Raw genomic sequence first — 12,174 nt, forward strand, 5'->3', positions numbered from 1 at the left:
CACATGGCCGACATTGTCCCTCATCACATGCACATGGCCGACATTGTTCCTCATCACATGCACATGGCCGACATTGTTCCCCATCACATGCACACGGCCAACATTGACCCCCATCACGTGCATGTGGCCAATATTGAACTCTTGGAAGCTTCACTGTGGTTCTGTTGGTGGCTGGGAATAAAGACTGTGGGTTTATTCTCTGTGGATCTGATTGTGGTCATGGATAGAGCTGTGGATTTATTCTCTGTGGATCTGGTAGTGGTCGTGAATAAAGCTGTGGGTTTATTTGTTTTCACTTTGCTTTCCTCATGTACAGTAGCAAGGAAGGAAGCATAGGTAGAAAGCCAAGAGATGTCTTGGAATCTTTTGCCATCCCTTTTTCTTACTATCTGCTCTAACTTGCTAGCTCTTAAAAGTCTGGACCCCTAGGCCCTCTTGGAAAGGGAATGAAGGACATTTGGCTCTGGTTTTCATAGGTGTTCCTTCTCTTGCAGGATAAGATTAAATATCTAGAAGAAAAACTAAAGGAGGAGGAGCATCAGCGCAGGCTGTTTCAAGACAAAGCGTGTGAGGTCAGTAGCATCCTTCATCTCCACAATGACTGCGGGTCCTTGAATGTTTCATTCTCATAATCTAAACCCTAGTCTACACTCAGTTTTGGTATTCTGGATCATTACTACTGTCGCTGTTTTTGCTGTGGTAACAGAATTCTTGCTTTGCCAATACCTCCATATACTTTACTATGTTGCCAGTACACACATATGCATCCTCTCATTTGAGAGCCTTGACCCCTCAGGTTCTTTAGTTTCAGTTTGATATACACATGTGACCAAACCAACACATTGGGGTATTCTTTCTCAAAACAATTTCCAGGACTTGAGCTTTATTGTTATTAAAGGGTTTTTTGTTTAGTTTTGTTTTCTTTCTTTTCTTTTTTCAACATGGAGTCTCACTATGCCTCCTAGGCTGGCCTGAACTCCTGGGCTCATACAATCCTGCTTTGACCCCATCGCAACTAAGCAATGCTTTGCTCTCAGAAAGTACCTTATCCTTAAAAGCTGAGATCTTATCTTTCATTTTATATAAGGAGGCTTGCTACAGGTCAGTCTTGTCAATTGTCTCTTTAATTTTGTAGCTTCAAACTGGATTTGAAATCAGCAAAATTTTAATGTCCACAGTTTCGAATTCAAAGCATTGTAAGGAAAAGAAGAAACTACCAAAGGTACATTATATACAACTTATCCCAGATAATACTTCCTAACTTTCTCATATATATTTATTTATCCTTTATTTTTATTTAAATATATATGCCTCTCTAGTGCTGCATTTTCTGCTTCTTTGCAGAATTGTTTAGAGGACATTATGATAAATGACATTGTCTTAGTTACTGTTATAACTGTTATACTACAGTGAAGGGACAATGACCAAGGCAAAGCATTTAAATTGAATTTAAAATTAAGAGTTTAATCGGGGGCTTGCTTACAGTTTCAGAGTTGTAGGCCATCGTCGTCATGGTGGAGAGCAAGCAGGCCGCTGCTAGAGCAGCAGCGAGGGCATTACACCCTGATCCACAGGCAGCAGGAGAGAGAGACACTGGGCCTGGGGCGGGCTTCTGAAACCCCAGTGACACACCCACCCCAGCAAGGCCACACCTCCTGATCCTTCTCAAGCAGTTTCATTCTCGGATGATGAGGCTTTCAAATATGAGCACACAGGGCCATTCTCATTCAAACCACCAGAGGCATGCGGCAGTGATGCCAAGAAGTCACTTGATGGAGATCTTCAATGTAAGGACAGGAAGTTCCACAAGATGTAGACTAAGGAAAAGTATTATCAGGAGTGTACTAGACTTAGCTCTCCATTTGGATGCCAGCTGGAGAAGAGCCTGTGAGGGGCAGCAGCCCTCTGTGCCAGCAAGGAGTCCAGTCCTTTTTTAACTTTTAAACTATTAACAAAATGTATTGGTGACATTGTTTAAAAGGTGTTGTATGATGGCACACATGTTTAATTCCAGCACTAGAGAGGCACAGACAAGCAGGGCTCTGTGAGTTTAAAACCGGCCTGGTCCACATAGAGAAATCCAAGCCAGCCCGGGGTATATAGTGACACTCTGTGTATAAAAAATATATAAAGATTTAAAAATCCTAAATGTAGCTTTATGTAACTTTATATACAGTAAAAAAAAAATATTTTAAATTTTATATATTAATATTTGAGACAGGGTTATACACTAGTAACACAGGTTAGCTTCAGACTTGCCATGTAGCCTGGAGTGACCTTTAATTCAGTTCTGCCTAAGCCTCCCAAGTGGCTGGGATTACAGCCATGAACTAGACCTGGCTATCTAGCTGTATTTTCTTTTCTACATTTAGTGGTGTGTGTGTGTGTGTGTGTGTGTGTGTGTGTGTGTGTGTGTGTGTCTGTGTGTACTCGTAAGTGTGCATGTGTCATCATGGCGTGTGTATGGACGTTAGAGGACAGCTTACAGGTGCTATTCTACCTGATGGCCTCCAGAGTTTGAACTCAGGTTCTTGGGGCCTTTCCACATTGGACCGTTTCTCTGGACCCTTAACAATTCTTTAGATGAATTTTGTAACTAGACTCAGAGTTGAGGAGACAGCTCAGTGGTAAGTAATGTGTTTGCTGAGCGAGCATGAGGGATCAATCCACCTGGTGGGCATGGTGGCCTCCATGTAATTCGAGGGTTGAAAGTAAAAACAAGGGATTTCTCCGTAGAATTTAATATCTAATAAATAAATCCTAGCAACAGGCTCGCTACTCGCCTCACCTCAATGCTTTATGGTCCCGAATGAAAGGCACACACAGACAGGCTTTATATTTTGCTATGCCTTATACAGCTCAGTAGCCAGGCCACTGCCTAACCTCCACGTGGTTAATCCACCTCCCACCAATAATCCCGAGTTATTACTTACTAGACTCTGTATTTTGAACTGGCTGCTCTCTGTGGCCTATCTTGTCCAGCAGGAGCTCAGGACTCAGGTTGGAGAGAACCATGCTGCTAGCTCCACTGAGAACCCAGTTCTCCCTGCCTCTTAATCTTAAAAGTATTATATTCCATTTGGAAATCTCCAATTTAATTTTTGAAAGTGAGTTCTTGCCAGATGTTGGATGCCATCTGTTGAAATATATATTTAATAAATAAAGGTGTTCTGCCATGCCAGGAGAATGTGGAGGAGAGGAGAGACGCCATGCCTGAGAAGAGTGCAGGACAGAGAGGCTTGGCCACCATGTGAAGGAGGCAGGAGAGTGCTGCCCAGTTGAGCAGCCCTCTGGGTCCAGAGCAGCCAAGATAGAACATGGAATTAGTAAGTAATAACTCGGGATTAACCACATGGAGGTTAGGCAGTGGCCTGGCTACTGAGCTGTTTAAGGCATAGCAATAGAAAGGCTGTGTGTGTTTTTTTTTTAGTTGGGAACACAAACTATTGGGGTGGGTAGTGAACCTGCCGAAGGAGTTTATTTATTAAATATTTAATTCAACATTTTTCCCATCAAACTGACTAAGGAAATCAGCCGTCTCAATGAGCTCTGGGTTCAATTTGAAGGACCTTGCCTTCAACAAATAAAGCAGAAAGGCAATCTAGGACAATAATCATGATCAACCTTGGGCTTCTACATGTATACACATACATGTACAAGTCTATTCCTCACACCTCTGCCCACAAACACACAAACGGAAATATATACCACAACACAAAAATGGAAAAGGAAAAAATAATTTTATAATTAGAAAAACACTTACTTTGCTTATCTGTCTTTAATTTCTTGTCTGAGTAATGGGATTTGAACTGAAAATCCAAATAAAAAACACTATAAATAATTTATAAACAGAACAATGACTTTATTAAATATTTCATTAGTATCATCTTTTATCGATAAGATAGTTTATCTTCATATTTATTATACAAACTGAGAATATGAAAATATCAGAAAGTGTAACTTCTGGAAGAATAGAGAGCAATTAACAGCACAGCCACTTTGTAAAAGTAGTAATTCCAATGCCAAATTCATACGTGGTGAAAATACTGATGTTCCCTTTAAAGATAAAAGGATCTGACATCACTGGAGCTGGAGTCAGAGGTCAGGGGTTCCCGTGTGTCTTTACTTCTGTGTCTCCATGTCCTCAGTTAAATATTCTGTGTCTCCGTGTTCTCAGTTAAATATTCAGCGCATATAATGTAGTTCATAAACCAATGCCTCTAAGTGTTGGAGACAGATGAACCAGCATGGTGATGTGCTTACAGTCCCAGCGTACAGTTTGGGAGTTCAAGGTCAAGAGGGGAGATGTTGAGTCTTCTGGCACCACGTAGGCAGAAGAGCATCTGGAGAGTGCTGGGAACCCCCACACTGCAGTCACTGGGAACCCTAAAGACTGACACACTGAGGAGAGAAGAAATTGCAATCCCAGCTGGGGACACAGATGCACACCTGCAGTCTCAGCATGCAGGAGGCTGAGGCAGGAAGAGCTAGGGTCAGGCCATCCTGGGCTAAGATGCTATCTCAGAAATAAAAAAGCTAACTTTTAAAGCCAGATGTAGTGATGCCCAGCTACAATTCCTATACTTAGAAGGCGGAGACGAGAGGCTCCTGTGGTTAAGACCAGCCTGGACTGCACAGTAAGTTCCTGGTCAGCCTGGGAAACAGGGAGATTCGTATCTAGAAAGGGGGGGGGGGTGAATTTGAACTTTCTACTCTCTAAGTAGTTGACACCCATTCCAATGGTAACTGAGAGATGTAGGAGGGTTACATAGATTTATCAGTGTAGATTCATGTACCCATCACAGCAATCAAGATACAGAACTGTTCACCCACTCTAAGTTTCCTTCACACAGTTCCTTCATAGACACGCACCCCTCCCCACCACACCCCTTCCCTTACCCCTCCCCCAGGCCCCAGCCAGTCAGTCTGCTCACCTTTTCTGTAGTCTTCTTACAGTCTGAATACAGAGGAGGCAAAGGAGTGGGAATCACCGCGATTTGAGGCCAGCCTGTGCTGTGCAGTGAGACTTTATCCTTGAGGCCAGCCTGTGCTGTGCAGTGAGACTTTATCCTTGAGGCCAGTCTGTGCTGTGCAGTGAGACTTTATCCCAAAGAGGAAAGCGTCAGCTCGAGTTAGAGGTAGACAGTTGGGGCTCTGGGGTCGCCTTTCCCTTGAGTTCCGTCTGAGTGCTGTGTGCTCACTTTCCGTCTACACTCGAGGCCATGTTAGGGGTACACCACAGTTTAACTGCTCGCCTGCTCAACGATATTTGGGTTGTTGCCACTTTTCAGTTATTACAAATAAAGCTGGTTTTGTGTGTGTGTGTGTGTGTGTGTGTGTGTGTGTGAACAGTTTTTTTCTAGGATGATTCTTCATGATGGCAATTGTTAGATCATATGATAAATACATGTTTCACTTTATAAGAAATTGCCAATATTTGATGTCATCAGTTGTTTTTAAAAATTCCATTATAATAGGTATGTGGTAATTTTCCCTTTTTATTATTAACTTTTTTATATTTTATAGTAAGTTGAGTTTCCCTAATAATATGGCTGTTGAGAGAAGCTCTTGGTGTGTTTGCCGTTTTTCTTCTGCAGTCACATGTCTGTTTAACCGTGTCTGCTGTCCTGTGTTCAGACTGCACGTACACTTGCTGCTCAGCTTTGAGCACAGCTATATTTAAAACAGCACTTTGCTTCCTTTTTCGTTGCCAACCTTTAGAAAACGAACTGTTTAAAGAGATCGCCACCTCAGCAAGCGGACCACAAGTTTAGAGCACCGGCTTTTGAGAGAGGGAAGGTGAGGATAAAATGAAGATGGTCGTTGAAAACCTTTGTTTGCAGACGCTGTCTGTGTACTGTCTAGTTAGCTTTGTATTGTGTGATGGTCACCATGACCAAAAGCATGAGGAGGAAAGGGTCTGTCTCGGTTGACAGTCCTCCACGAAGGGAACTTGGGGCAGGAACCTGGAGGCAGGAACTGAAGCAGAGACCATGGAGGAACAGTTCCTACTGGCTTGCTCTCCGTGGCTTGCTCAGTTCTGTGACCTGGGTCCTTCACATCAATCATCAATCAAGAAAATGCTCCGCAGACATGCCTGTAGGCCAGTGGGATGGGGCATGTTCTCAGTTGGGGTTTCCTCTTCCCAGCCTGAGCTTGTGTCAAGTTGACAAAAATCTAACCAGCACATCCACTATCAATCACTGGTTCAGTCACAGCTCTGTCTTCTCCCTTAAAGTTGGCCAGTCCGGGCTGTTCTGTGTATACATGCTTGTAAACCCTTCTGCAGATGGTGTATCCCTGTGGGCTAGATGACCTTCAGAAACCTGTTCTAGCCACTGAAGCATGGTGTCTCTCTAAGCCTTTCAGAATGACTGCCCAGACTAGAGCTAACTCTCATAGCTCAGGAGAGCCTGTTTCCATTTGTGACAGTTTGTCTGAACTCTTGATGACAATGCAAGCCGAGCTGGACCAAATGAATATGTAAGTGTTCATTCTTTATTAAAATAAAACTGTGTGCGTGTAGATATGTGCTCATGTGCAGGTCCTCACCGGCACAGCAGAGCAGCTGGGCTCCCTGCAGCTGAGGAGACAGGTTTGTGGGTGACAGGTCTGCAAGAGCAGGGCACATTCTCAACTCTTCAGTGGTCTTTGTAGCTCCCACTATAAATCTGTTTGGCTATTTAGACTTACTTTGCTGTGATCCATAAACTTACTGTTACTATTTCTCATTGTATCTACTATGGTAGTTACTGTTTAACTGTGTCTAAGACCTCATTTTCAGATTATCAGTCTAGAAGTCTAGACTGATAGACAGATCATGAATCAAGTGGATGTATCAAGTCTGAAAACTTTAGATTAGAATGGAGACGAGCTTTTAGAAGGAAAATACAGTTTTGGTTTTTTTGTTTTGGTTTGTTTTTTTACTTTATCTACATTTACTTTATGCTGAATTTATTCCCGTGCCATGAGTTTTTGTTTCTTCAGGGCTATCTTTTTCTTCTGTGCAACCTCCTCTTCTGGCTTTGGAACAATCTGTTCTCCTCAGTGAGGATCATCTCAATGTGTGTGTAGGGGGCGGGGGGAGGCTTGCATGTATGGGTTAATCCAGCCATGTTGGTCGGTGCATTGTAGATGCCTTGTTCACTGGATGTATTCAGTGACTAGAGAATCTACGTCTAAACCCTAAGTCCAGTACTACTCTCTGTGTTTTTAAGCATGTGCAGCAAAAATTCAGCACTCTTTTTTGGCCACCGTCCCTGTGTCCATCCCATTGTTTGACCTGAGTGCACTCACTGGCTCTACCATTATACCACTGGAATGGCACACATGGCTTCTTTACAGTGACATCCCTCAGATACTTGGTGGCTTTGCGAATATGCATTCCCTTGATGGCCTGGGCAGTTTCCCGGGTGTTCTTGGAGTGAAAACAAAGGTTTGCACCTCTTGATTTGCATGATTTTGTGGGGTTTTCTGGATCAAGAGAGTAGTGAACCATCTTCACAGGTCACCTCTGCCCGCTACAGGAAGAGCCAGTTTTTATTTTAAATCTTTTAGTTACATGGGTGATTTCATTAGGCAAGTTAGAATATCGCTCCTTAGTTTAGATTCGGCCTGGTCTGCATTACAGATTTGGAAGTGTTTCATGTGTGTTACAGATTCCTCAGTAAGGGCTGACTGTAGGAGTCATTGTATTGAGTCCGTGCCGAGCCACATGTCAACCAGTGTAGCGGAGCTCCGTGCTGTAGCTGGCAGGCTCACTGAGCGTGTAAACGGTTGCTGCGTGCATAACTGTTCTCTCGACAGCATTTCCAACCCCAGACTTGGAGCTGGAGAGAGCCGTGTGCTGCCTCTAGCCACGAACTGTAGAACTCTTCACTCTCTTTTAGCTGAGAACACCAAGAATTTAGATTGTTTTCTAAAAAGGTATTACATGTATCAAATCTCAAATGATAAAAGCTTGGTTATATTTATTATATCGTGATTGACTTACATATCCTAATACTAGACACGGTTTTGAATGTTTTGCTCTTAACTAAAACGCATCAAGACAAGACAATCAGTTGTGACAAAGAGATTCTCTATAGCAGTATTGGTGTTTGCTCTGTTTTTAATCATGCAAAGTATAATCTATGTATCCTGCCAGACACTACTGCTTCTGCGGATTTTATTTGTTGTTTTATTGCTTATTTATATGCCTAAGTATTGAGCACAGGACCTGCCATGCACAGATGTCCTCTCTGAGTGAGTCACACGCCAGCCTTGATGCTTGCTTTTCTCTGTAGGGAGCACAGGGAGCTCCTGAGACAAATGATGCAGACTGAGAGCCATTCCATCTCTGAGGACATAGAGCACGAGCTGGAGCAATTAGTCAAGAAGATGGACAGCAAAGGAGACCAGATCTCCAAACTCAAGAAGCATCGGGACAGTGTAAGAACACTCTCCACACCACACAAACCAACACTGCTCCTCTGGGAGCTACCGGTCTTCAGAAAACGAAAGCAATCACCATACACATCCAGTGTCACATATCCGTATGGCCTTCCAATTGGAAGTATGCTAAGAGATACACAGGAGTCACGTGAGCGTTACAGAGAGCCACCACTACATGTAAAGACACGGCCTTCTGTAGAGGTTTTCAAGATAAGAGAGAGCAGAAGAGCTCTGTGGACTCAGGCCGTGGGGAGCTGTAGAGTAGGCTATTGCCTCAACACCCTTCCAGTTACCTCTCCAGCATTCTCTGCTCTTGTCTTCCCCCCATGGTTCTAATGGCATCCTTTGTGCCCACAGAGGCAGTACCATACAGAAACCTGGTACCACAATCCTGAAACCATTTGCTCCCGCCCCCTGAGACAAGCTGGGCTATGTTGTATTCCCTGGGAACCTGTGCTGAGCCACCTACACTTAGTAGATTCAGGTTGGAGGAGGCCTCCAGACTTGTCCTGTAGTAACTAAGAACAGCATGACCTTTAGTGTGGTAACAGAAGAGCCCTGAGCATAATAGTTCACTCCAAGACAGTGACTCCCTCCATGGTCGCTGAAGCAGAGCAGGGCCCTTCTCGGAGACCCCACATCACGTCACGCACTCTGTATAGCTCTCTGCCTAGGGAGTTCAGCATTCCGATAAGCTGCACGTATATCAACCCTTCCACACATACTTCTGTAAGACAGTGACTTGTAAAAACTCTGGATATTACTGTCTTTATTATGCTGTGGTCAAAATAGAAAAATACATTTTCATTTTACTGGCTTTTAAAACTATAGCAAATTAAAAAAAAATTATTGTGTTGTAATAAAGATTGAACAAGTTTTACCCTTGGAACTGCATAGAAGAAACTTGGAATAGAAGAATAATCACAATTTCAGAGTTACCCAATACATACATTTTATAATTTGGAAGTTATGAATTTCTGTTACTTAGTATCTGTCACAGGTGCTGGGTGGTGGTGGTGTGTACCTTTAATCTGAGCACTCCGGAGGTGGAGGCAGGCAGATATCTATGAATTCAAGGCCAACCAAGTCTACGGAGCAAGTTCCCGGACAGCCAGGGCTACACAGAGAAACCCTGTCTCCAAAAACAGAAACAAACAAACAAAAATCAGTACTCCCCAAACTTTTAGCCAAATAAATGTTTGAGCCTTTTATTATGATAAACTATTTAATCTTTAATTAAAAGGTGCCTCCTAGGCAAATAAACGCTTGTGCCTAGCACCAATTCTTTCCTTGCCATTAATATGACCTAAAAAGATTCTCCTTTCCTGGTGATCCAGTCTCCTCTCCACCAGTAACTTTGTTCAGCCTCTGCCTCACACCCATCCTCCCTCCATGGTGTCTGACACGCGCATATTCCTATCCTCAGAGTTATCCAGCGTGTGTGTGTGTGTGTGTGTGTGTGTGTGTGTATGTGCTGTGTGTGCGTCTGTGTGTAGAGTTATCCAGCATGTGTATATGTGCTATGTGTGCGCTGTGCGTATGTGTGTATGTCCCTCAGAGTTATCCCAGCATGTGTGTGTGTGCTGTGTGTGCTCTGTGTGTATGTGTGTGTGTGTGTGTGTGTGTGTGCACTGTGTATGTGTGTGTGTGTCCTTCTTCAACTGGAGGAATAGGCTTGCAGAAGGCCAGGCACCAGACTAGCAGTGTCAAAGAGTGACTTGCCAGATTGAACCTTTGAGTGAATTGTAATCTTTAAGCCACCAATCCAGTCCTCTATTTTAGGGTACCCTCACATTAATTTTTACCTAAAACATTAGGTTATTTTTTTCTCTACAGGTCCGTAAACTGCAGGAAAGAGTTGAGAACTCAAGGATAAATGAATCTTCAGGTATTCATGGCAACCCTAAAGGATCAAAGAACTTGAAAACTAGTCCCCGGAAATGTGTGAGTGAGACCAGTGCTTTTCAGAGGGACAGCGGCTTTCAGCCAGTGCAGGTTCACAGCCTGCAGACAAAGCTGCGGCGGGACGACATCACGTGGGAACAGTGACCACCGCAAACTGTCTGTCCGTAAATGAAGCTCGCCAGTGAGACCTCACGCCGGCTCCGTGGTTTTTATTTCATGTGCTCTTGGGAACCCTTGAATTATGTTTCTGGCTGCTATAAAATATGAAGCTGTACATTTTCAGGATAATGGCTAATAACCTAGTGACCTCCAGGGTCCCCGGAACATAGATGACTGCTATTCGCTGTTGTTAACCCGAGGCCCTGGCCCCATCACGCTCTTTAGAAGCATTCACTGTGCAGCCCCGTAAGGTGAATCCAAGAAGCTGTACTGAGTGGATACTCACTAGAATCATGTTACTCTGACATGTGGGTACCATTCCACAGTCTGATTTATGCAGGCTGTCCCCTGTAGATCCACACGGAATGAACAGAAGCCTGGAACTGCCGCCTTTCCTTGTTTGACATCTCAGCAGTGTTCTTGTTTGTTCTGTTTGGAAAGGAAAAACACAGTAATTGTGCAGTTTTGTGAGAACACAGTAATTGTGCAGTTTTGTGAGAATGACCTTAACTAAGCTTTGATATGACAGCCACAAAATGAGATGCATAACTGACTCCCTTGAAGACTATTAATTCATCTTTCTTCCTCTGCCCGCTCGTTCTCCTTTACAACCCGCTAACCCTTTAAACTCCAACAGTTGGTTTTGTCGTACTCTTTTATAACTTCCTGGTCTTTTCATTCATGTTACATGTGATTTATATCCATATATGACAATGGAGATGCCTAGGACCCAAGAAGGCAATGGGATTCTGTAAGAAGGTAGGCATTTAACTGACGGTATCACAGGAGAAGATGGATTAGGTAAATGCGGGGTCTCCTTCTGTACTTTAAAATCAGTGATGTCGCAATGGATTTCTTTGTTGTATACACATGTTACATAATAAATTTATACTTTTTGCCTTTCCTAAAAGCCTGTGGAAATTAGTACATCTCTTTGGAACATTTACCTTTTTATCTTCTGGGACAGCTAGAAAATTGGTGCCATCAATTGAAATAGAAACTAGACAAAACGCTGTAATAAAGAGAAAAGCTTGAAATTAGGGTAGAATGAAGAAGTGGGCCAGTTCCAAGGCTCCATTGGAGTTGTATATTTAACTGAATTCACAGTGAGTGAAGGATGCAGGCTGAGTATGTAGACACTGTGGATCAGGAGCCCAGAGAGCAGCTTCAGAAACAACAAAACCAAAAAGCAGTTGTTTTCCTTTTCTGAGAGAGTAGACCAGGCTGGCCCTGAACTTACTATGCAACCATTGGTCTTGAAGTGAACTGATCTGTCCACACTTCCCACGTGCTGTAATCAGAGGTGTGTGTAGTCACAGGAGTGTCCAGCCATGCTTGGTTGGAGAAAGGACTTTATTTTTGTGCGCATACATTTGAGACAGGGTCTCAGTGGGTAGCCCTGGCTGGCCTGGAACACACAGAGATCCACTTGCTGAGAGCTGGGACTAAAGGTGTCTCTCACCATGCCCTGTCTAAAAATAGCAATTTTTTAAGAACAATCCAATTTTCTAGGAAATATCAAAAGGTGTATGTAACAGAAAGAAGGTAACTGTGGACCTTCTGGAAAAGAGGAAAAGTGTGACTCATCTTCATGGTGACAAGCGCCAGGTTAGAAGGCCCATCCCATGGGGTTTGCTACAGGGGATTGTATTTAGAACCATTCATAGCAGAGCAGGA

General features: G+C 43.4%; 1 protein-coding gene across 1 annotated transcript in view; it reads left to right on the plus strand.

The window, feature by feature from the left end:
* Positions 1-11,407, plus strand: part of Cep57l1 (centrosomal protein 57 like 1) — a 62,776-nt gene extending 51,369 nt beyond the window's left edge. Inside the window, 6 exon segments of the mRNA XM_028769008.1 lie at positions 495-572; positions 1,136-1,222; positions 5,722-5,799; positions 6,290-6,483; positions 8,286-8,430; positions 10,270-11,407. Of these exon segments, the coding sequence (XP_028624841.1) occupies positions 495-572; positions 1,136-1,222; positions 5,722-5,799; positions 6,290-6,483; positions 8,286-8,430; positions 10,270-10,482 (795 nt within the window). The 3' untranslated portion in view covers positions 10,483-11,407.
* Positions 11,408-12,174: the final 767 nt, after the last annotated feature.

The sequence above is a fragment of the Grammomys surdaster genome, unplaced genomic scaffold (genome assembly GCF_004785775.1).
Source record: "Grammomys surdaster isolate TR1022 unplaced genomic scaffold, NIH_TR_1.0 190, whole genome shotgun sequence".
Classification (NCBI taxonomy): domain Eukaryota; kingdom Metazoa; phylum Chordata; class Mammalia; order Rodentia; family Muridae; genus Grammomys; species Grammomys surdaster.